This window comes from Lactuca sativa, chromosome 9 (genome assembly GCF_002870075.4).
Source record: "Lactuca sativa cultivar Salinas chromosome 9, Lsat_Salinas_v11, whole genome shotgun sequence".
Lineage (NCBI taxonomy): Eukaryota > Viridiplantae > Streptophyta > Magnoliopsida > Asterales > Asteraceae > Lactuca > Lactuca sativa.
This window is the reverse complement of record NC_056631.2, coordinates 202,748,846-202,775,465: the sequence shown is the minus strand read 5'-3', so window position 1 is coordinate 202,775,465 and position 26,620 is coordinate 202,748,846. Positions and strand designations below refer to the sequence as shown.

The window sequence follows — 26,620 nt, the reverse complement described above, 5'->3', positions numbered from 1 at the left end:
TGGGTAGAACATGGGTAGATGAAATAGTTTGTGTGTGATGAAATAATGTGATAAGAGATAGGTAAGGATATAATGGTGATGATAGATAGTTGATGAATTACGAGTCCAGGCGATGTTGTGGCTGCGTATTCATGCGATGATAGTTTAACCCTTATTATGAATTACGAGTCCAGGCGATGTTGTGGCTGTGTATTCATGCGATGATAGTCTAACCCTCATTATGAATTATGAGTCCAAGTGATGTTGTGGCTGCGTATTCAGGTGATGATCCTTAGGAAAAGTTCTTAGGAACAAACATATAAGGAATAAGATGTAGGGAAATGAGAGGTAAACATGATATAGGAGATGACCCTCAGGATAATATCCTTGGGAAAGATTAAATGAAGATAATGGGGATGGGTAATTGGGTTGATTGTTTGATGATTAAACCTAATATAATATTTTATATTGGGTTGAAAACCCTTTATGCTCACCAGGCTCCAAGCCCGACCCACTCAGTTTTCTTTGCATTACAGGTAATGGCACAAGAGTATAGGTTGGTTGACTTGACGAGAGATTTTGGATTATAGACCAGTAGTTATAAATAACTGTTGTAAGGTCTGAATTGTATTGTTTATGCTATTGGTCTGTATTGGAACATGAGGTCCGAGGTTTTATTATTTAATGAAAATACATTCTCTTTGAGAAATGTTTTGATAAATGGTTATCATATTTTGTTTTTGGGAACAAATTCCGCAACTGTTTTCCCTAAAAAGGATTACTCTGATTTTAAAACAAAGCATAAACAATCGGTCTTTTCTGGCCGTGAAATCGGGGATGTCACAGCGGGGCAGTGACCCAAGGATAGGGTATCATAAGGCTTAGGGCCTTTAGTAAATATGGATTTAGACCCGTCGGGTGTGGGTAAGGTAAGTTAGATGACCCGGGAGTTCGGTTTGTGTTTTGAGGCGATCGGGTATATCGGTAAAGTATCAATTCGGGCTTTTTATGAATTTTGGATTTTAGTTTAGGAAGGTTTAAGGCAAGGATGATTTGATTGAAGTGTATATCTTCTCGTTACCTTTCCATGGATATAAGGATCGTTGAAATTGGACTCAAAAGAAAAAGCTTTGGCCTCCGGAAGTTGCTAAGCCTTGTACTCAGGGCGTACAAGGAAGTAAGTAGGGCGTATTAAGCTAAAAGGATCGTAGACCTTTATGGAGTACACTGGGTATAATGGGAGTACGCGAGGGATACTCAAGCCAGATTAAAACCCTAATTTTTAGGGTTTGCACCCTATTTAAGCATCTTAAACTCATCTTCTGGACATTTTAGACCAGCCTCCATATCTTCTAAACCCTAATTTCGCCCCTAGCCATTGTTTTGGTGCTTTTGATCTGTTGTGAAGAATTTTGGTGTGCTCTTGTGCATTTTGAAGTAGTAGAAGAATATTGAAGACTCATTCCTCGGAGTCGAGCTTAGAGATCCAGAGTTAGCATCATCATTTCGTGCCATTTAAGGTATAAATTTCTTAGTTTGGGTTTGTTTATGGCACATTTTGGTCCATTTTGGGTTGTCCTTGTGAGTAATGGTTGTTTCAAAAGCTCAGCCCTTAGATCTGGACATTTTAGGGGCCACTTATGCATAAAAATGAAAACTTGATGGTGTATCTTGACCCATGCATGTATTAAGACCTTTGTTAAGCTCTTTTGAGCTCTTGAGCCCCATTAATCCATGCTTGCATGTAAAGTTGCCAACTTTACGTGATAAGTAGCCGTAAAGAATCAGATATGGTAGTTTGGCACTTTATCTTAGCCGATTAAGTGATCATTGGAGTGAAAAGGTGGTCTGGCATACCCAGCTGGTATGCTGCGCGTACTGATCCAGAACAGAGTATGCTTAACATACGATCCGAGTGCGCTCCACGTACTTAGCATATGGAAATTTAGGCTTGGTGTTCTTGATTTGGGCCATTGGTTGGGTTTTCTTTAGTTTGGGCCTTGTTGGGATATTAGACTTCTATCTTGGGCTTCTGGTTTTTATTTTTGGGCTCCTTTGGATTTAGTCCCATGATGGGTTTTGGGCCCAATTTGGAAGATTGGACTATATTGCGCTTTGGAATATCATTTAGGTTTTGGGCCTTAGAAGTAGTAAAGTTGGGCCTTAGCTTTGGCCTAAGTGAGATGTAGGGTAGAATGGTCTTTTACCTTGGTTATGGGCCAAGTAGCTTAGACTGTTGGTTATGGGTCTGAATCCAATTAATAATTGGTTGTCATTTGATGGTTGATAACACGGGGATTCTCCAGACCAGCAGCCAGAGATTTATTCGTGTGTTTCAGCAGCTAGAGGTGAGTCTCCTCACTATACTCATTGGTCGAAGACATCAATGCCGGCCCACTAGGTTCTGTTATGCTAGATGTCTTTGTGACTCTTGTATGGTATGTTGGGCTAGGCCCATATGTATGACGGTCTAGGCCCATTGTATGGCAGTCTAGGCCCATGTATATGTTGGGCTAAGCCCATGGAACAGGAAGGGCTAGGCCCATTGTATGTTATGTAGGTGCTAACTGTCTTTGTGACTTTTGAATTTGTATGATTGGGCTAGGCCCAATAGTTTGGTATGGCTAGGCCCATTATGGTAGGTTACGCCCAATATATGGGTTGGGCCTAATGTGAGGGCTAGGCCTAATGGTATGTATGGTATGTGGTATTTTGGGGAACTCACTAAGCTTTGTGCTTATGGTTTTTATGGTTATGGTTTCAGGTACTTTCGGTTCGAAAGGGAAGGGGCTGACTTGATCATAACGCATCCACCCATGTTCCGCATTATGATGATTTTGGGATTGTACTCTGATAACTGTTTTCTTATAAAGTACTTTTAAATATTTAGAAAAAGGATAATGAATGTTTGACTTAAATATAATTAAATTTTTGGAGGAATTAAAAATGAAATTTTTACATCATAATTTTTGGGACATTATAGGACATCACGACCATGACAATGGAAGAGTACAAGTGGAGAATGCGTAACGGTATTGGGACGGGTCTTGTTCCACCAAAAATCGCAACTACAAAAAAGTTTGAGCTTCCGAGACACATTCTTAGTATGCTAAAAGATCTACCTCTTTTCTTGGGAAGTAACGTGAGGATGTTTTTGAGCATATAGTAAAGGTGGTGAAATTTTCTAACTATTTTAGTACACCAAACATGAGTAAATATGCGGTGATGCTTCAACTTTTGCTTGTTATATTTAAGGGTGAGACTAAAGAATGGTTAAAATCACTTCCCTTTGGAGCAATCACGACATGGACTTATTTTAGGACTGAAGTCATTCACCGGTTCACCCCTCCTTCTAAGGTAGAAAAAGGTAACAGAAATATCCAAAATTTCCAACAATTGGAGGGGGAGTCACTATACGAAGCTTGGGAGCGCTATAATAAAATATTACAAAGTTTTCCTTAACATGACTTCAATGTGCAACAAGAGATCTTAATTTTTTATCTTGGAGTCAGCGTATGCACTTTCCAACTTCTAGACTCTCAAGGGCCAATGACAAATAAGGATCTGGCCACTAACAAGGCTTTAATTGAAGATTTTGCCAAGCATTCAAGGGAGTATTACAACCCATGGGAGGATATCATGAGATAAGATCGAATGGAGATGGAGCTTCTAAAGTCTTAATGGTGGTAATGGCGAATTTCGACACCATGGAAAATAGGCTCACAAAGATGGATTAATCAATTAATGTTGTACACGACAAGACTATTCGCGGCACATAACACCTTTATTGATTATGATATATAATTGAATGTATGACTCACGGTTATGTATGGCATGTATGGATTGTTTGATATGTATGGTATGTGGTATTTAGGGAACTCACTAAGGTTTGTGCTTACGGTTTTCAGTTTTTGTTTTAGGTACTCTAGTTTTCAAACGAAAGTGCTCGGGACGATCGCAACCCATACACCCGTGTTTTCCGCAATATGTGATCTTTGGGATTAGACTCTGATAATTTTTTTGTTTGAAATACTTTTTAATGTCTTGGAAAAAAGTTACTAAAATGTTTTAATTGTACTAAAATGAAATTTTTACTTTGGATTTTTGGGGCATTACAAGTTGGTATCAGAGCCTTGGTTTGAGGGATTCGGGCATATCCTCGGGTGTGCCTGAACTCAAACCGAGGAATTAATGGAAATTTTTATAAAATAAAATATTTAACTAAAAGGGAATTTCTAATTAAAGAAAGGGATATGATGTGTGCAATCGACCGAGCTCAAGTAAGTGGTTCCCAGAATACCGATACATGTTTATTACGATATGATTATGAGAATTGCATGCTAGATTAAGGCTCAAGATCTGCTCACAGTCATATGATAGGAGAGATGCCTTTTATGTGCGTGATTGTATGAGCTTTAGAATTGCATGCTAGCATGGATTCCTGATGAGTGAATAGAATGGATTGATATGTGTATGTCGGTTAGATTTTCTGTTGCCTGAATGTTGCTTGCTTTGTGCTTTGTAGGGCTCTTAGCAATGTTAGTTAGCTACTAAGTGAATATGCTAAGTCACATGTGGCACAGGCTGGATAATCTCAGAGTGATGGACTTGAACCTATTATGCAGCTCTCGTTTGAGTCCAACCATTCTAGGGCTGAGTCTTTACTCGAAGGCTTATCTGATCTCTGTTGCATGTGACTATATTCATGTGACTATATGCTTCAGTGAGGTAGTGATGTGATTTAATGGGTTTTGGGTGCTTTAGCATGAGGAAGTGACTTAGAGGATTTAGGAGGATTGTTGAGGAAAGTATGGATAGGTGTGGAAGGTATTATTGGGCCCGTACTACTGAAAGCACATGATCCATACTCGAATAGGTGAGAGTCCTGGAGAATCTAAGAAGTTTATGGGACATGGATTTTTGGCTATGTGTTGATCTTTGGCATGTCATATTTCAGTTTGGTGATGAGCGCTCAAGGATGTGGTTCTGGTTCTGGATCTGGTTCTGGTTCGGGTTCTGGCTCAGATGCAGATGCTGAGCCGATTAGCGAGCGGTTGTGGGAGTTCATCTCATTGGAGATTTCTCATTGTGTTACGGAGATAATGGATGAGCTCTTGGGCGCGTTTCGTGCGGTGGTTATGGCTAACATTGGAGCTTTCACTCTGTCTTTTTAGGAGTTTCGTGCTTGTGTAGCTCCTGCGTTCCATGGGGTAAGGGACCCCATTGTCAGCAGGAGATGGTTAGCAGATATGGATATCGCGTTCAGGACGAGTTTCTGCCCCGAAGAGACGAATGTCAGATTTGCTGCTTGCCTATTGAAGGACAGGTTGAGAGATTGGTGGGAGGAAACTGGTAATGAGTTAGGTGATGATGTTGTTGATGCTATGTCATGAGATGATTTCTCGACCACGTTCTGAGGGGAGTTTGCTCCGACGATTGATTTGCAGCAGTTGGCGTGAGAGTTTTTGGATCTCCGCCAGAATACTGAGACTATAGCAGAGATCACTACCAAGTTCTGGGAGAGAGCTATATTATGTCACACCCCAAAACCGGAACGGCGGAAACGTTTGGGGGTGGAGGACTTCATGTTTATTATCACAATACATGCATTATAGTAAGCGAAGAAATAAACAACCATTTATTAGAAAGAAAGTGTTTACAAAGTATGTGTTCACAAAACATAGAGTACATAATCAAATAACAAAACAAGACTTGAAGCTATACTGCTTCATCTTCTGAATTCCCAACGCAAGTACCTGCCTACTAGTTACCTGAGAATACAAGTTATTTGAAAGAGTTGATCAGCAATTAAGCTGGTGAGTTCATAGGATTTTAGTGATGTAAGTAAGTTGTAGAAAGTTGTTGAAAAATGTAGTTGAAATGAAGTAATTTATAAGTTCTGTTTTTAGAAAAGTTCGAATGTTCCTCTAGAAAATCCTATATTTCCTACTTAGATGAAAGATACGTACAAATGATTATACATTCCTTTGTATGAGTACTAAATGAATACAAGTTATATAAAACTCGGAGTAAACAAACAATCGATTGTGCGCATCTGCCCTAAATCCACAACCAAACAAGGAACAGGAAGTAAAGCGGATAGCACACATCCCATTGTTTGTTAGGTCCTTGTTGTATATAACCCTAGTGTATTCGCTTGTTACTCATGGAGTTAATTGTAATAGTTCCTTTATATTTTATGAAAATATTCTTTAAGAAAACCCTTATTTCTTATAGTAAAATAGTGACCACAGTGATTACTTTTATAATCACTTAGTTTATACTGGCTATATATAATCTAATATCGAATAGATAGTTAATTAGGTGCATCTGCCCTAACCCATAACCAAACAAGGAACAGGAAATAAGGCAGAATGCACACATCCAATGACCTATTGGGTATTAATGATATATAACCATGATGTATAAACGAAGGTATTATCGAGTCAATCACCTAAAGTCCTTTAAGTCTACACTGGTTTAATAAAATGTATTAAACCCTTTACTGGGAAGTTTCTAGTTTTGAAAAGTATGCTTTGTACTAGAAGACTGTGCATTGAATTAGTGTCCTATGACTCGACCCATACCTGGTACCCCTTATGATGACTTAATGTGTACAGAACATATATATAACTAAAATCGAATAGATAATAGGTTGGGTGAATCTGCTCTAAGCCCACAACCAAACAAGGAACAAGAAATGAAGCGGAAAGCACACATCCTATTACCTGTTGGATCCTATTTATATATACCCCTTGGTGTATACATTAAGGAATCATAAGGTTAGCATTATGGTCCTTTTCTACTGAATATACTAGACCCGACTGTTCTGTTTGTCCTTTGTAAAATGTAAGTACTGTAGTATTGTATATAGAAACTACTATTGTACTAATTGTCTTAAATTGATTATTAAGGTATAATGTGATGGCTAGATCCCATACTAAACACTCTCCCTGTCAAAAAATTCTGGGAACCAAACGCGACCTCTGCAATCAATTGCAAGCCGTGAACATCAACATTAAAATTATATGATAATGTATACCCAATATAACTATCACCTTTTGTTTAAAACAATGCGTTAGTTATTCATTGGTATAGTTAGGTCCTATAAGTGTTCCATGCTATAGCATCTTTGTATGTTCGTTCTGTTATAGTATCTTAGTATCTTCTCTTGTTATAGTATCTTAGTATGTTCTTTCTGTTATCGTGTATTGTATCTAGTATGAACTGAACACCTAAACTATACCCATTATAGTTTACTTGTATTCTACTTGAACTGTTATTGAAAAGACTCATTTTACTACCAAGTTATGCTTGTACTTTAGAAATGGAGCTTTGTTAAGCTATAAAGCAACATAACTGTAAAATAGTTTTTCAAATGTTTTGACCACTTATATAAGACATAAGCAACATTTTGAACAATGTTTATAACAAATAATTACACAACTATCATTGTGTTCAACTTGTATCCCCCCTGAAAGCATTTAAAACGATTAAAAGATTCATTACGGGGTATGAACTCACCTGATGTGGGTGATTCAAACGGGTATGCGTGTAAGGATGAGAAGTTCCACGAATGAATTCCCGAGACACAAGTCCTAAATGACATATAATGACACATATTGACATGAATATAGTGTTTATAAGCAACTATATGAAAGGAAACACCTTCCGGGACTAGGAAACACTTTGACCAAGTGTTGGAATCACATGTGATTCATCAAAGGAAAGTAGAATGACACTCACATGAGTTTATGGCCATGTGTTTACGGCCATAAACTCATGGTCACTCATGTATAAGTGTAAGTTTGAAGGCTTGGGAAGCTTTAGGGACTTTTGCTCTACACTAGGAAGAGAAAGACCACCTTCATTGAGGCTTTTGGTGAGTTTACGACCCAAAGGAGTTTACAACCGTAAACTCATGGCCATTTATGTTTATGAGAGTATTTTAAGGTCCTACAATCATCAAGGAAGGGTTCTAGGTCACAAGCCTTGCATCTAGGAGGGTTGATGGCCAAAATGGCACCCTTTAAGGGGTTTACAGCCATGGGAGATGGCTTGGCAGTAAACTCCTTTTATCCTTGTGTTCTTGATGTTTTCAAGTCTCTAAGCATGAGTCCTAACTAGATATGAAGTATAGGGAAGAGTACTTAAGATCTAGAAGCTTGAAATGGTTGGTTTTGGCCTAGAACACTAGTGTGTGTTCTTGGTGAAACTTGAAGATCTAAGAAAACATGATTTTCATGGATGACATCATGAGATGATGCTAGTTAAGAAGGATTAACATCACTCTAAAAGAAGAACACTTACAACTTTTGATGATCTAGGATGAAAATCGGGATGATACTTGAGAGGATTTGGGAGTGTTCTTGAGTTGGAAATGAAATAATGAATGAAAATGAAGGGTATGAGGTTATATAAGGGAGTTCACGACCAGGGTTGAGTTTATGGCCATAAACTCCATGTTTATGGCCGTAAACTCCACATGTTGGAGTTTAAGGCTTGAATTTTGTACTGTGGCTTTAGCAGATAAATCCCAACAATTATTCCTTAAGTGTACTAGGCTCAAAACGCTCAAACAAACTCTAAATTGTGCTAATTGATAGCAGGAGTGAGTTTAACACTGAGTTGAGTTGACTGACCGAGCTTTCAAAGCAAAAAATTTTAGGTTGTCACATATTAGTACCTCAGTATGCAGCAGATGAGGAGATAAAGAAAGTGAGGTATCATGATATGTTACAGGACCATATAAGGGAGTTCGTAAGTATTTCAAGGTGCGAGACCCTGAATGATATGATTTCTAGAGCCCGAGAGCGGGAGATTGATTTGGAGCATATTGGGAAGAGGGGGTTAGATCAGGTGCATACATTAAAGGGTCTCAAGAAGAGACCCCAAGACTTCTAATCAACATTTGAGAGGCCAGCAGGTCCAAAGTCAGTGCAGTACGTGAAGGAAACTGCATGATGGAGTTTGTTGTTCCAGGGGTTTGGGTTGCTACAAGTGTGGCAAGGTTGGTCACATCAGCATGGATTATCCTCAGGGGGCAATCCCGTTATGTTTTTACTGTGATCAGGTGGTCCATAAGAAGGCCGAATGTCTGATGTTGTCAGGAGGAGCAGTGATTGCGCCTGCTCCTGCTACGTTGAGGGTCACCAATGAACGAGCAGGTAGGGCGGGAGCCCCAGTGGAGAAGAGTTGAGTTTTGCAGTGTCAGACAAGGGGAGGTCAGGACTCCAACATGCAGTATTGCAGGTATGTATCTTTTGCCTTCTTTTAGGTTATTTATATTTGTGATTGTTATTATCTTGCATCGGTTTGGGCAAGTGTATCTTTGGTTTGTTTCTTTGATTATGTTTGGGTTATAATGTCATATGCCATTTGCATACTGTGAATTGTTAAGGGGTTAATGAAAGGTCGTTTCCCTTTTAGCGGGCTTAGAGTGATCAATGTTATCTTGGGTTATGGTCGAGATCGGTTTAGGGGTATTATTTGGAAGATTTGTTGTCATGGTTTCAGTGGGTCGGTTCTCGAGCATTGTCAGGGTTCGATAAGTTCAATCTTTATGTTTGGTTATCTTTTTAGAAGTGCCAAGGGAAGTGGTCTATTGTTGAGGTTTTGGTCTGAGCATCGTTTAATTGGACTTCAAGATTTGAGTGTAGTATCCTTTCAAGGCATCGGGGGTTATCAATTTCGCTAGGATTCGGAAAGTGTTCATCTGGTCTTAGGTTGTGTGGTCTTTTGGGGTTTGGCTAGTTATGGAATACTAGCACGACTAAGCGCAGGTTGTTAGCAGTATGGTTATTAGAGGGTAAAAAGGATTGGTAATCCTTCATTTCTCATGTATTGTGAAGACTTATTCGAATCTAAGTGAGGAAGAATCGCTAAGGTATTCAGGATCTGAAGCAGGTGTGAAACTAGGGTGAGTTTCGCATCCCTATTGGGGAGAAAGGGCGGCCCAAGTGGCTGTCTAGATTGAGGATTGCGTGAATTGGGAGCTCGGGAAACTTTCCAACATTGGGTTCGCATTTCCTTGGTGTCAGCTATCAAGCTTCAGGAAGGGGAACCCAGGGTGGGGTTCCAGTCATGAATTGATTTCAGTTTGGTAGTTTGGTTATGTGTGTCTTAAATCCGGACAAAGTTCGGAGTATGATAAGTATCTGGGTGTTTGGGTGATGCTAAGTCACTCACAACGGGATTAAATAATCTTAGAGAAGTTGATTTGACCCTGTTGCGCAACTCTCGTTTGAGTCTAACCGTTGGAGGGATGAATCTTCTACTCGAATGATTATTTGAGCCTTCTGTTGAGTATAAGTGTTCTGTAGTTGTGTATGGTTAGTGATTCTGTTTCTCCTTGAAGCATTTATTTGGTTCAAAACTCTATGGGTTGGCTTGGAGGCGGTTCGGTGTGAGAGGTTTGACAGGGAGTCAGACCATTGAGATTATAGGTTTCAGATTCAGGCGAGATAGGATTGAGTTTTATTCAAAAGATTGTGGATTCGTTCTTTGACGGTCTTGAAGAACTATTTTTTAAGGTGGTTTTAGTAGATCAGGATAGGCCGTTGTATGATTAGGGTTGAAAGGGTTATAATTGGTTTTCTAATTGTTGAAAGAGGGCATGGGTTGTTTCAGCAAGAGCGACCTATCGGGAAGTCAGGTCATTGTAGACCTCAGGTCTCAAAAAGGTAGTGGTGGTTTGCAAAGGTTGAAGGTTTGGGTGTTATTTTCGGGATAAAATATTTGGGTTGGGTTTTAGTTTCCTTGGGAAGGTTAGTTTTATGCGCACAAGTTCCGTTCATGATCGTCAGATTGATTGTCTTGATATGGGTGTTAATAAGGAGCGATTTTGAGGATAAAATCTAATTTAAGTGGGGGAGAGTTGTAACATCCGGAATCTAGAAGGTTAATTATGGAGATAAAACCTCATTTCTAAAGGTCACCTCGTCAAGTTTAAGGCATAAACTCAACATGTTGGAAGTATTGGTCACGCGCATTTTTGAAGACCAACTCGACGGGTTGGGGAGCACCAACTCGACGATTTGGATGTGGTTTGGGAAACCCTAATTTCAGGGTTTTACACCCTATTTAAACAACTTAAACCCCATAAGTTGGCCTCATTCCTAGCTTTCATTGTCCTAAACCATAACCTCAAAACCTTAAGGCATCTCTGAGTGATTGTGAGCCATTTTGAGTGTTTTTGTGTGTGTTTGAAGCCATTGGAAGGAAGGAAAGCTTGTTGATACAAGAAGGAGCTGCTAGATCCCGAATCCTTGCTTCATTTTCGTCATCTTTCTGGTAAGAAGTTTCAACCTTGCTTTGTGATTTCGTAGATCTTCTTCTTGGGGTTCTTTTTCTTGTTTTGGTCCAAATGATGTGGTTTTGGGAGTTGGATGTCCCATTTGGACAAACCCTTTCAGATCTAGGGTCCTAGGGAGCTTTTATGGCATAAATGTGCCAAATTTATGGCCCTAAGAGTTCCGTGCATCCATTAAGCGCTTGATATGGCCTTTTAAGCTCCTATTAGCCTTGCATATGAGTAATGTTGAAGACTTTGCAAGACCTTTTAGCCTTTAAGGTCCAGATCAGTTTTCATGAGCTTTATTTTAAAGACTTGGTGGTTTTTGGATTAAGGCATAAGTTTATTAAGGCTTGGGTTTGAGTTTATTCCCATTATGATGGTTCTTAATGGGTAAAGTCGGAAACTTTACCCTTCTGGACGCCTTTTCAATCTAGATCTAGAAGATAGGGCTTTGGTTTAAATAATAGTGGCCTAATGCATTAAGTGGATTGGTCGACTGAAGAAATCGACGAGTTCATAGGAGAACTCGGCGAGTTGGTTTGGGATGGTCCCGGTTCTAATGAAAAGGAGGGTAAAACTCGACGAGTTAGATCGATCCTTCACGATTCTATGGTGTGATGAGAACTCGATGAGTTGGGTCACGTGGACCGTTGACTTTGGCGTTGACTTTGACCTTTGACTTATACTTTTTGTCCAAGTTTGTCCCAGGGGGTGTTTGAGGTAACCTGAATTGTATACGAGGAAAATATGGGCTTAAGATAAGACCCATATGGGATTGGGCCCAATTTGGAAAATTAGGCCATTAGTGGGCTTTTAGGGATCTTATAGTTTTGTGCCATGATGGTTTTGGGCTTGGGCCTTGGTTATGAGTCTTGATGGGCCAGGGGTAAAACAGTCATTTTACCCTTAAGTTTGAATTATGGATCATGGTTTGGATATCAGTTGCTAATTGGACGTTGTTTGGGTTTTGTTAGTTTGGGAAGTCGTCAGGTCAGCAACTAGGGCTTCATGTAGTGAGCTTCAGCATTCGAGGTGAGTCTCCTCACTGTTGTATGGGTTGAAGGCACCAATGCCGACCCATTTAGTTTGTGTATTATCGGAATACCAAGGGGTGACCCTTGACAATCTGTATGCAAGAATAGAGTCTGAACTCTAGCAATTAATTGGTTAGTAACGGTAGAATTGTATGCTAGTTGTCTTTGTGATGCTTGCTTGGAAGATCAGGTGGTGGCTCCTGGCACTTGTCTGTAAGACCTAGGGTTGTGGCCCCCGGCCTGGCAAGAAAGACCACGAGGTGGCTCGTGGCATAACGACAAGACTATGCGCGACAGATAGCACCTTTATTGATTATGATATATGAACGATATGTATGACTAGCGGTTATGTATGGCACGTATGGATCGTTTAATATGTATGGTATGTGGTATTTGGGGAACTCGCTAAGCTTTGTGCTTACGATTTTTAGTTTTTGTTTCAGGTACTCCAGTTTTCAAAAGAAAGAGCTCAGGACGATCGTAGCGCATACACCGGTGTTTTCCGCAATATGTGATCTTCGGGATTAGACTCTGATAATTGTTTTGTTTGAAATGCTTTTTAATGTCTTGGACAAAGTTACTGAAGTGTTTTAATTGTACTAAAAATGAAATTTTTACCTTGGATTTTTGGGGTGTTACACAACAAGTTGTTGACACTACTTATAAGTATAAGGAATATATCATATTAGCCCATCAAACTTGTCGTATTTGTTTTAAAAGGTCACCCAACTTTTTTTTGTACATTAAAGGAATGAACTCTCGTTTAGCCTGTTAAAAAGTCACTTAACCCACTATAACAGGTTTTAATCTTATTGTAGCCTCATTTTGGTTTCTTATGACCAAATCTTTCAATCAATCGGGTTAAATTTTGTTATCCTTGGCCTCCTTCATCTAGGAGTGAAACCTCCTTCACAACAAAGAATATTCCATGTCTGCAAATAACTATCTGTCACATGATAATTGATATAAAATAGTTTCAAACAACTCGGTGAAGCCTTCATAAACGGTTCCATATGACCCTCTTTTAAGAAAGTCACATTTTTGTCAATTTTTGTACCTCAAAGGTCCATTAGGTGAATCGGAATCCTCAAGTTCAGTGGCTTTGAGGAAACTTCATCTTCATCTTCTTCTTTATCACCCAAGTTATTTGCACTACTTGGGGAAACGATGGCATCATTTCCCAACATTATCCCCTCATTTTGCTTTTCCTCCTTAACACCAATTCATTCATGAACATCGATGTTGGCATCTTCATTCGAATCCCCAACTGTTCCAACTGCTCCAATCGATGTAGAGTCTTCGTCATCCTTTGTAGCAAAACCCCGAATTAGCTCCTAACTGGAACCCAAATTATCCACCACCACTCGTGACATTGATATACCTGGTAGAGGAGCAAGTAATGGCGGATATATACCCTTGATTCCACTTTGACCCTCCACATGATGTTTCTCATGAGATTTACACGCACCGTCGTCATCGAAGATCGGAGAGTTCTCGGCGTTAACTAAGCCAATACCAGTTCCGAATTGCGAGCCAATTACACATTTTACCTCATTAATTCCCCATTCATTGGCATCATCATCACGTTCCTCAACCTCGTCTATCCGCATAACCCTAGCTTCTTCTGGCTGTGGTAACCTAGAGCACTCTGATTCCGACGTCTCACTGATAATTTCACTCTCTTTTCCCATTCGTCTTCTTCGATTGGTTCTTGTTGTTCAGTGTACAAAATCATATAAGGGTGTATTAAAACAAGAAAGTGAGAGTTCATTCCCTTAATGCACAAAAAAAAATATTGCATGACTTTTAAAACAAACAAGATAATTTTGATATGTTAATATGATATTAACCCAAAAAGTATATATGCATATTGGGTTGCATACAAACTACAAAGTATAATCTAAAAGCGAGGATAATAAATAAATGATGAATTTATTATTCACCATAGTTGGATGGCTTAATTGGAAATTTTGAAAAAGTGGTACTTAATTTTCAATTAGACATATTTAACTATGACTAGAAGATTGTCTATTTAAGGCAACCATTTTGGCGTCCCCTTTCCTTACCAATTAGCCAACATTAAAACATATCTCTCTTACTATGTGTTTAGAAAGCCATCATAATTTCATAGTGGTGAGCAAAATCGAATCCGAAAACTAAAAAACCGACAAAATTGAAACCAACTTCGAAACCAACGTTTGTGTTTGGGATTTTCAAAAACCGAAAATTTCAATTTGGGTTGTTTTCATAAATTTAAAAAACCAATAAAAACTGAACTGAACCAATCAACCAAAAGTATATTAATATTAAATACACAATGAACATGTTTTATACATATCTCCTCTTTAATACTAATAAAATAGTAGTTCTTTTGTTACATATCATCATATTAAACCTCTTAATTAATGTGATGCCACTTGTCAATATATTAATTGTTTATTTTAAATTTAGTAGACCTCCTAATTAATGTGATGATACTTATCAATCTATTTATTTTCCATTTTAAATTTTAAATTTTAAATTTTATATTACTGTTTTCATTAATTCACAAATAAAAAATATCAAATATATTGAAAATTAATTTCACATATTTATTTAAATCAACGATTATAATTTTATATAACTAATAACAATATCTTTTAATTAATAATTTATTTAAAATAAATGATTAATAATTTTAATTTTTTATGAAAAATTAATTAATTTTATAACCGTAGTTTCCACGAGTTATAAAATACATTGGTTAACCTGTCATTTATACAACAACATTTAGCGTGGAGTTTCACCCCAACGTCAATGTGTGATAAACTAAGATTCTAGAAAAATAAAAATGCCAACACTCAGCGAGAATGGAAACTAGGTCTATTTTGTATAAGAGACAACAACTTAGCAAGCCATCAAAATGTGGCTTGTGTTCTTATATATATATATATATATATATATATATATATATATATATATATATATATATATATATATATATAGCATGTATCATATCATACATACTTATAAAGCTAGCATTTTTTCTTAAATCGTATGGATTTGAAACCCTTTTTTTTTTTAACTTTTTCAAACCACATTCATTTGAAACCCCTTTTTTAACTAATGCAACTCAAAAGTTTTCTTAATTATGATTTAACACTAAAAAGTTTTATAACTTATATTATGTTTAATTAGCATTTAGTGAAACGTTTACTATAAAAAGGTCAATGTTTTGTGTCTTTTGTGTTATATAAAATCTTACATGTAAGAAGGATTTGAAGATATTGTGATTCAAAAGTTTTCATATAGTTGAAACATTCACGATCCAAATATGATGATTTGAAGAAATGGGTTATGTCGCATCGATGGTAATTGTAATATGATTTTTTCTTTCAACCAAAACAAATGAAACTTTTCTGTTCTTTCTTTATATTCAGTTTCTCATTTAATCTTTATATTTGATTTGTGTGTATTACTCAATCTTGAATGTGACTCTCCAAATATCAATGTTTTGCTTGGAATATCTTTCTGATTCTTTTTTTTTTCAAGAAACATATTTTTAATGCAGGTTAGTGAAGAATTGTCAAAAAATTTCTATGGTTGAATGGTGTTAAATCAAGAAAGAAGATTCATAAAATGGATATAGGTTTTTTTGTTTGAGCAAAGTTGACGAATGTTAGTTTTTTCTTTTGATTTAAATGTATGTTTATGTAACATATTTATTTATATCTTCAACCACCCAATGCTCTTATTTATTTGATTGTAGTTTGTCTATTTTGATTATGTTTATTTTATATTATTTTTTTGTTGGGTTATCCTACACAACATATTTAAAAGACAATATTTAAAAGATAACATAATTTTTAACATTTGATATATAATTATGATAGACTTATCATGATATGTTCTTCATATGAAAGTAATTTATCCATATTACTACCACAAGAATTACATATGACATTTACGAATATATATATATATATATATATATATATATATTATATGTGATTTGTTTAACATGTATATGCATATATGTATGTTATAAATTTATAATTAAATATCTTTATGTTTAATAATTGAAGGGATTAAAATGAAGCATCAAAACCAATTACTTAGAAGAATATAATAATAATAATAATAATAATAATAATAATAATAATAATAATAATAATAATAATAATAATAATAATAATAATAATAATAATAATAATAATAATAATAATAATAAATATACAATTCCAAGTACCGCATTAATTTGAAACTCCTACTACAACTCAAGAGTTTTCTAATTTATGTATATTTATTGTTGGGGATTTGTTTCACTAATGTGATTTAAGTGTAATGGGATTACTTTTGTTGACCAAAAGTGATCTTGATAAATATTAAACAAGTAAGGAAGGTGTGGAGTGCACACTTGTTTAAGTTTATTCAAGATTAAAAGTAGACTGTCATTTAGGGGCGAAGCCCCTGAACGAACGGGGGTCCGGGGGCAGCGCCCTTGGGAGCGGGGTCCAAGGGGCAGAGCCCCTGGCTGGGATCGAGCTGTATTGAAAATGCATCAGAAATCCAAATTTAGAATATTTGACCCGTTTTTGACTTGGTATTAATTCTTATAGAAAATCCGGATTTATGACAGTTTGTTGACTGTTGCCAAACTGTTTTGTGACAGTTTTCAGACAAAGAAGGTATTTAACCAATTTTGGTCAGTTTTTTCTGGTACTTACGAAAATTCATATACTCATTCTCTATTCTTTTCTCTTCTGAGTCTTATCCAATCAAAGATTATGGAGTACCACCCAATACTTTGATTTGATAGTGAAATCACAATTTTCAGAATTTCCAAGGCTATTTTATCCATATTATCTTACATTTATTAGTTAAAACTCAAGAGTTTTTAACTTATGATTATTAATTAGTAATCACTAATAGCTTTTTATTTTCATTTCTTTTATAAGATTGTAAAGTTTTGCTCATTAAAAACATTAATGTATTTGAAAAGATTTATGATTTAAATATGAAGAGTTAATATAAATGTTATAATATATCTTTTAGTGTTTTTATATTATTAAAAGTTATAGTGTTTATTTTTCATATTTTTTATTATTCGTTGTATATATATCTTTTTTAATACAAATGTTATAATAGATGTTTTTCTATATTTATGTTACTAAAAGTTGCAATTCATATTTTTGTTCATTCGTTTTGTTACCCGTTATATTATCATTCATTTGATATATAATTTACACAATTTTAAACGGTTTATAAAATTATCTAATAATTATATATATCACAATGACTTAAAAGTTAAACTATAATGTATAATAAAACTAATATGTTAACTATATGTTTGCTTTACTACTAATATTTTGTTTCAAAATAGAAATATTAAATAATAATTTGGTAAAAGTTATTATTTTAACTATATAATTCTATTCTCGCGCAACGCACGAGAGTTCGCCTGGTAGTACTATATATTTAGAGAGTTTATTTTTCCTTGATTAACATTTTTTAAACGTTATTAACATTTTTGAGCGTTTATTTTTTCTGGATTAACATTTGTTGAAATTTCATTATAGATTATTCAAATGCTTGTTTAAACATCAAATCAACGTTGCATCATTTTAATCGGTTAAAACACATAATTAACGTTTGAATATTAAGCATCACCTAATGCTGTTATTATCAACCAATCGATTAGTATTTGAAATTAGGGAACAAATCGTTTCTTTTTACTATTTTATAAATCTGCTTTTGCTTTCTTGATTTCTTGACAATCTTTTTATATCAAAATGCGTTATTCACTGTTATCAACCTATACAAATACAATAGCAAATATCTAATATGATTGCATGGTGTTTAATTGTATATAGTTTATGACTTTATTCAAATTAATGGGTTACTCTTTGCCTTTAGAGTACGTATAGTTCCACAAAATATGGTATTTTGGTGCATTAGACCATAAAATTCACAAAATAAAAACATGCTTTTGATGAATCCAATGATTTATTGATCTAATAGTGTGAACTTGGTTGTATATATATATATATATATATATATATATATATATATATCGTTTCTTAAGGGTAATATAAAAAATAAAATACGAATAAAAGTTTTTTTGTTTATGCTATGTTATAATTTGTGTAGCTTTTGAGAAGAATTAATGTATCCAACAATATAACATGTTAAACTGGTGAAAATATATATTTAAAAGTAGAATGTGTATAAAGTTCTTTTAGTTTTTAATATTAAAAAAGAAAAAAAAAATTAAAAAAGAAAACTTTTTTAGGCAATATGATATTTTAGTGTTAGGATTTTAAACAAAAAAACTTATACCAAAAGCTATTTAAGTGACTTTTGGGAGGTATTTCTTTTTTTATTTTTTTATCCAATTTTACCAATGTTTTAAAAATCAGTTAGGTCGAACTAGCTGTTTGGATTGGGAATCGAAGAAATAATAGTTCAACTAGCACCGGGTTTTTGTTTATTTCTGGATTGAAATGAATTTGTTGGTTTTTATAAAAAAAACGGTTCGAACATCGGGATCGGACCAAGAACCAAACTTAGACATGGACCAGTTATATTAGATTAGGTTTGGTTCTCAATTCTTTGAATCATGCAAAATCGGTCCGAGTACAAAACTGGGTAGGTCCCGTCCAACATTTTTTTTTGTTTTAAATAATAGACAAAACTAACTTTGATAAGGCTTCAATGTGTTATACCATGTGCACCTAAAGTTGTATTTGTCCAATAAGTACAAGAATTGAAAAACTCAGACCTATACCTGGACTTAGTAAGCCTACACAGATTCGGTCTATTGTCCACCGATTTCTGCCTAACCGGTCTAATCCAAATGCCCATCCCTAATTAAATCGGTTAAATTAAATAAAAATACATAGGAATAAAAAGATTTTGCATAACAAATTTTGATGGTCATTTCATATCTATTTAAATTTCTCATAAATTAAATTACAACACATAATAAATGTTATAAAGCTTTCTGATTTATATATTCATTTAAAATTATATTTTGTTTCGATATATAATTTATTTTCTTTTAATGTATGTGGATTAATGGATTTTTTACGCTTGAATTTATTTTTATGTGTTACTTTAATCTTTGAACTTTTATGTATACATAAAAATCTTTTATGAGAAAAAACATAGAACTTCCAATTCGGATTGACCTGCCGCTCGAATCGGAACCCATTGCTATATTGGTTCAAGTGAAAAACCAATTTTTAAAACAATGAACTTTACACAATTAAAAACTAACTATTTAACCGAAACACTTTTACACAAATAAAACATATTCTTTTCAACTATCAACTATCGGTTCTTCTAACTACCAGTTAATTTTGTATTCTATAAAATAAAATTTAACGGCTTACTTAGCTAAACAAAAAAACCAATAATCCAATAACACCTCATAAGACGATATGGAACCAAAATAAAATGTTATTCTATATCAGGCATATACTAATCCAACATTTAAAAAAAAAAAGTTATTCTATACACTTTAACATCACTTGGGTCCAGCTTTAAGGTTTTTTAAACATAAACGTATATAATAATTGATTTTCTTTGTATTTACTCTTCTTGAAAAACAAATTTGAAAACAACGTAATCCAAAACATGTTGGTCCAAATCATTTTAAAACGAATTAACAACCCATGTAATAATTATATTCGATTTCATGTAATAGTAGAATGTAACATTGTCACAAATTGTAAATTCATTAAGAATGTTGCATATCAAATATTAAATTCTTGACATTTTCGTCATGAAAATACATTAATTCAAGAAACCACGATTGAATTTCACAAGAAATGCTTCTTTAAGACTTGAATCGAGTCGATGATCAATCGATATGAGTTTTAAATCGATGATCATGAAACTTGCAATTAGATCAAAAGTAAAAGCTTAAAAACATTAAGAGCTTGTATCGAACATGAAATACTTTTGTATTTACATAAAACTACTTTGGGTTTTACTTTTACCCAATGCCGCCATCTGGATGTGATGATTACTGTACTTACTCCGCTGCCGCCGCCGATAATGGCGGTTTCCGGCAGAATTGAAAATTATTTACACGACGATTCCTCTTGTCCACCACGAAATGCCCCAATAAACCCACCGTCTCCACCAGATTCTCGCTGCAGAGAAACTCATTGCTACTCACTCTCTCCATTTCTCTATCAAACTCATGAACAAACACATGGGTTTTGTCGGCGCCGGAGGTTTTGCTCCGGGCGAGTACGCCGGCGGTGAATATAGCCGACAGTCTTCCAGGTGCTTTTGGGAAATACCCACGTGGGCCGTCGATCAGAATGGCGTCCCAAGCGACGTCGTATACGTGATTTGGTAAGTCATTAATGGCTAATTTACATTCGGAGAAGAGGAGGTTCTGTACAGGCTTACACTCATTCCGGCGTTCCGATTTCGAATACTCGATCAATTCGTGTAGATCGCTCACTTTGGTTGTGAATTGAACGTCGTAAGCTTCGATCCCTGGGTTTTTCTCTTCGAGTTTTGAAATGAAGTAAGCGCTCTCGTCGACAAATGTCGTCCGGCCGTAGATGTTAAGGGCGTGCCAGAGAAGGGTTTCGTGGGTGAGACCAAAAACAAGTAGGTTGCAGGGGGTGGAACAGCGGCGGAGGACGGAAGCTATGGAGTTGAGTTCAGCCGAAGACATACGCGATGGGTTTGTGGAGTTTGATGTGGTTCCGGCATAGTGGAGGAGGGCGTCGAATACGGGTTTGGGTAAGGGGGGTGAGGAAGCGGCGGCAGTGGCGGAGGAAGCGGTGGTTCTGGAGTAAGGAAGTGTAGTGAAGAGGGAAAATGTTAAGGCGAAGGATAGAAGGGAGAGAAGAGTGAAAAGCCAGAGACGGTGGTGAGGATGAGGAGCTCCACCAGCACCACCGACACCGCCACCGTTACCGGCTTGCTTTTGGATGGAAGGGTGGAGGAGGATAAACTTGGTTGTTGGCTTCATCGGAAATGTAGAGAGAGAAAGTTGTAAGAGAGAATTAATTTATATCGGGGGGAGTGGAGAGAAATTTAAGGTGACAGAGAGAGGGGCTCAAATCACGAGGGTATTATACCCTAAAATCCCTAATTTTAGTAGTGGGACCTATGAGTACCAACACGGCGCCGTTTCTTGTGTAACTGGACAATATTTTACATCTATTTTTACCCAAACTTGCTGGTTTGGATAAACGGACGAGTTATCCAAAGCATAATCGTGTAGCTCAGTTGCTAAAGTATGAGACGACTTGGATTGATAACAGATAGGTCGTGGGTTTTATCCATGTCACCCCCATGATTTCCATGGATTGATAACAGATAGGTGGTGGGTTCTATCCATGTCATCTTCATAATTTTTCAGTTGCTGAATCAGTTAAAATATGCTCTCTCATCGAGTAGGTTCGATGGGGCCGGTTTGGGTTGTTGGATTTCAACTTTTATTGGATTGACAAGCCATAAGTTATTTTGCTATTTTATTTTTCAAAAAATTATTAGGGTTTGAGAAACGGTGTCATGTTTATCTTGGTTATAATGTTGGTGGGTATGGATTGGTGTTGTAACATTAAAATTTTATCATTTCACATGACATATCATAGGGTTCAACAAGCAATCGATATTTCACGATCAAGGGTGTAATACTCTTTGGAGTAGCGGTCCTTATATATCGTATTAACAATCGAAATATGGTCGAAAGAAAAAATCTCTATTTGATAGGGCTTCTTCCTATACCTATGAATTCCATTGGACCCAGAAATGATACATTGGAAGAATCCGTTGGGTCTTCCAATATCAATAGGTTGATTGTTTCGCTCCTGTATCTTCCAAAAGGAAAAAAGATCTATGAGAGTTCTTTCCTGAATCCGAAAGAGAGTACTTGGGTTCTCCCAATCACTAAAAAGTGTAGCATGCTTGAATCTAACTGGGGTTCGCGGTGGTGGAGGGACTGGATCGGAAAAAAGAGGGATTCTAGTTGTAAGATATCTAATGAAGCCGTCGCTGGAATTGAGATCTTATTCAAAGAGAAAGATCTCAAATACAGAATAAAAATCCACACCGGATCGTGTCCTTCAAGTCGCACGTTGCTTTCTACCACATCGTTTTAAACGAAGTTTTACCATAACATTCCTCAAATTTGGAACCAGTATGGAATTGATTCAATTATGGAATCATGAATAGTCATTGGTTCAATCGGTACAGAGACATAGTCATTTATATTTTTTTTCCTAGCTACATAGATAATAAATATTTTTTATTAAGAAATCTTAGCAAGACCTGGGCTTTTTTCTATGAACGGAAATTTTTTCTATAAATCTATATCTCAAAAAAATATCTAACAAAAATATCCAGAAATCTAAATATAGAAATAACATAACTAACAGAAATAACACGAATAAATAAATTCTATTTGACTCTGCCTGTTCAAGTGACTCAATCAATAAGATAGACTGACCCATTTCCAACTTCTCAAAGATTCAACCCATAAGGAATCATTACAAATCTTGATAATTGAAAAAGTTTCCTACTTCGACATCATTATTTGAGTCAAGTTTTACTTTTACAGTAAAGCCTACATTTGATTTTTATCATACGAAGACCGTTGTTTACATGTTATAACATTTGTTAAAAAAGAAGGAAAAAAAAGATAGAAGAAGTTTAAGTGGCTCCTTCTTCCCTTCAGAGATGTTATGAGCATAATATGACATAACACCACATGGAGTCATGACGGTGCTCACATGTTATAACATGTCTTAAGAGATGCAATGTAAGCATAACACAAATCAATCTAAAGCTTCTTCTAAGCTTTACATAGACTTCGTATAAGCTCTATCTAGCAAGAAAAATGGTGTAAGAATATTGAAGAATACATAAAGAAAAGATCGTGGAAAAATATGGGATTTAAATACACACATACATGCCCTCTCTCCTCAACAACCCATTGTCGTGTGTTTTCTCTTTCCTCGACATGCCGCCATGGTGGAGCAGCGTATGTCGAGCTTGCCACCGATTTGCCGAGTTCAATGTCAAGCTACTTCTCAAAGCCTTATGACACAAGTATCTTCGGGTGGAGACATCACTATCTTTGTCATCCCGAACACATGTACATGGAATCTCATATTTCCATACTCACAACCTACTTAATTTTCATTTAAAAAAATAGTTAAACTTTTTCTAATTAAAAAAAGTTACAAAAATAAAAATAATATTTAATTAAAAAATATACTACAATAAAATACTATTTACATAAAACAACAATTAAAATTAACTACTTATCCAAAGATGGAAGGTAGGCGTGCCTAATGTCATCAGAAAAATCAGATCAAAGATGGTGGTGGGTTTCAATGTTGCGCAATTCATGCAACGTTTTTAGGACAATGACTCTTTCATTAGGGAAACAGGCTGATGCACATGAGATATCTTATCACCATCGTCTTGCATTATCATATTGTGTAATATAACACAAATGTACATTATATTTCTTATTCTCTTCGACGATAAAGACCGTGTTGATAGTTGTAATATGTTGCAGCATGCTGTAAGAACCCCAAAAACACGTTTTGCGTCCTTTCATGCCAACTCTTGTGTCATCTTGAACTGTTTTTTTTTCTCAGTTATTGGATATGAATATGACGTCATAACTACATCCCAAATTGGATATATTCCTTCTGCAAGATAGTAACCATGTTTGTAATGTTCGCCGTCCAGATTAAATAAATTGATGTGTTTTATAAATTTACTTAAAAAGCTTTAAATTTATATCTTGGTTATTTAACTCAGCTAAAATTCAATAGATAGTGTACCTAGTCAGTAGTAGTAAGGTAAAGTAAGTAAGAGTCGAACACATGAAACGAAATTCTAATTAACAAAATAATACTAATAATTAACCTAAAGAAACAAACTTTAAATGAGGTTTTATCTGATTTTACAAGGTCAGAAAAAATTAAATTGAAACACTTAATTAATTACCTGAAACAAAAGCAAACAACTAGAAAAACAATTTTTAACCAAGGATAAAAGATACTTCCGTTTAACTTTGAATCTCTTTTTTTTCCTATGGTTGATTTCAAGGCAATGAATTAATTCAGTTAGCTACCAAATAAAAAAGTTACTAGTCATCATGGTTGTCATGCAAGTTAAGGACACTAAATTGATTTTAAAGATAATTTGGACTTCGACTGATAAAATCTATAGACTACTATTCTACGGTCAAGTCAAGTAATCAGGCAAATATTGTGGTTAAATACTACTCTCTAACACACTTAAGCAAATAACTTTACCACATATATTAGGATATGGTCAATCTGTAGCTCTAGCAATTTAATGGTCTCAAAACAACTAGGTAAATGAAGTTCATGAAATTAACTATAGGCTAACTAGACAACTTTGAGGCAATGCAATAAAATAGAAACTTTAACAAGCTACGTTGAGATTTATCAAACAATATTTAAAGCAAAAACTAACTTTATAGCTCCATTAATTATGAAATCGACACATAGTATTAGGAGTTCATCTAATCTAAATGAAAGTCGATGTTTTTACACCATATTCAGTAAACTAAAGCAGAAAAACATCATCGAAAGATTGCAAGACATGATCATCAAGCAATCCCTGAAGCAAAATCTCGATGCAATAGCGTTCGAATCTTCAAATCCTTACTCCAATCGACTCTCTAGCTTCAAAATAGACCCTTAGAGGGTTTCTTAACTTCAAAACGAAGTAAAAGTCGCACTTATAGGTTTCAAAATCCCGTACACCAATTAGGGTTTAAAATCTTGTCTTTTATAGATTTTTTGGCTCCACGACACGGTAAAGGTCTGGCCATGCTGCGGGAGGCGTAATCTTCACGTCCACAATTTTTTTCCACGTCGTGGAAATGTATTTTCCATGGCGCGGGAACTAAGAATCAGACTATTTCACAAACACGAAAGTCATGCAAAAATTTTTCTAGTTTCTGGAACATCTTAAATCTCGTCAGTCGGAGTTATGAGTTATGAGATAAGGTCAAAACACTCACACATGATCAAGCTGTCGGCAACATCCTTTTTGTGTCTTTTTTAGCTTTGTTTGATTCCTTGCATCTCACCTTTCATTTTAATTGTATTTGAACATTTTAAAGCATACTAAGTATCATATATCTAAAAATATAACATTTTATATCTCAAATGTGTTAAAATAATGCATAAATATATGTATAAATATAGCAATATCAAAATACCCTACACTTATCTTTTGTTTGTCCTCAAGCAAATTAGATTGTTATTATGCTATATCAAAACTTTGCTCACCAACATCACATAGAATAATCTAATTTAAATTCTCAAATTATGTCTCGCCTCAATGCATATATATATATATATATATATATATATATATATATATATATATATATATATATATATATATATTTGTGTCTAAAATCCTAAATACTTCCCGTATCCTAAATACTCACAATCCTCATAAACGTTCTCCACTTATTTTGAACAACATTCATTTCTACATCTCTCCAAATACATCCTCGGAAGATTTTCATAACCTCAATATATTTTTGTTAAGTTTCTAAGCATACATATGATAAAAATAAGTTAGAAAGAAAATTACAATCAATAGCCCTTGGCTTTTGGCAATTTGCCTTATTTCTTCACTTCTTCAAGATCTTCATACTTTTATAGCTCTTATTCACTCAACAAACTTTTTAAAACTTTTTTTTTCTTTTTTCTCAACTTTTTTTCATTTTTTTTCATTTTTGACAGCTTACTTTTTTTTTCTCTCAAACTAAAAACATAAAAAAAAAAAAAAACATAAGCAAGGGAACTTAACCTCAACCTTTATTGGTTAAAGACATTAATTTAAAGTGCAATGACTATAAAAAATAATAATAATAAATTCTGGATGCATTTCAGTACATGATACAAAACATATTATGTCTCTCAAACTACACAAGTTCGTATATTTTGTCTCATGATTTCATTATAATTGGGAAACCACAAATATACTATAACACATAAGCTAAACAAAACCTTTAAATTCACATCAAATTATCCCAAATAGTACTAGCAAAATTAGTTTTAACACAACATGCATAAGGCAACCGGTAGTGAGAGTGGAATTTCCTAGCATGAGTTGTAGTATGTGACTTTGAATGTTCTTTGGTGATTTTATGGATTAGAGTGCTACTGCACGAATGCTACTTGCTTAGTGCTTTGTGGAACTCTTAAGTGATGTGATTTAGCAATTAAGTGAATATGTTAAGTCACATGTGACAAAGGTTGAATAATCTCAGAGTGATGGATTTGACCCTATTGTG

At 35.2% G+C, this 26,620-nt stretch overlaps 1 protein-coding gene across 1 annotated transcript; it reads right to left on the bottom strand.

Moving 5' to 3' along the window:
• Window positions 1–20,008: 20,008 nt before the first annotated feature.
• Window positions 20,009–21,369, bottom strand: LOC111903172 (protein IRX15-LIKE). The gene has a single exon (XM_023898957.3). It carries the CDS (start codon window positions 21,284–21,286, stop codon window positions 20,327–20,329), a length of 960 nt encoding a protein of 319 aa, XP_023754725.1. The 5' UTR covers window positions 21,287–21,369; the 3' UTR covers window positions 20,009–20,326.
• Window positions 21,370–26,620: the final 5,251 nt, after the last annotated feature.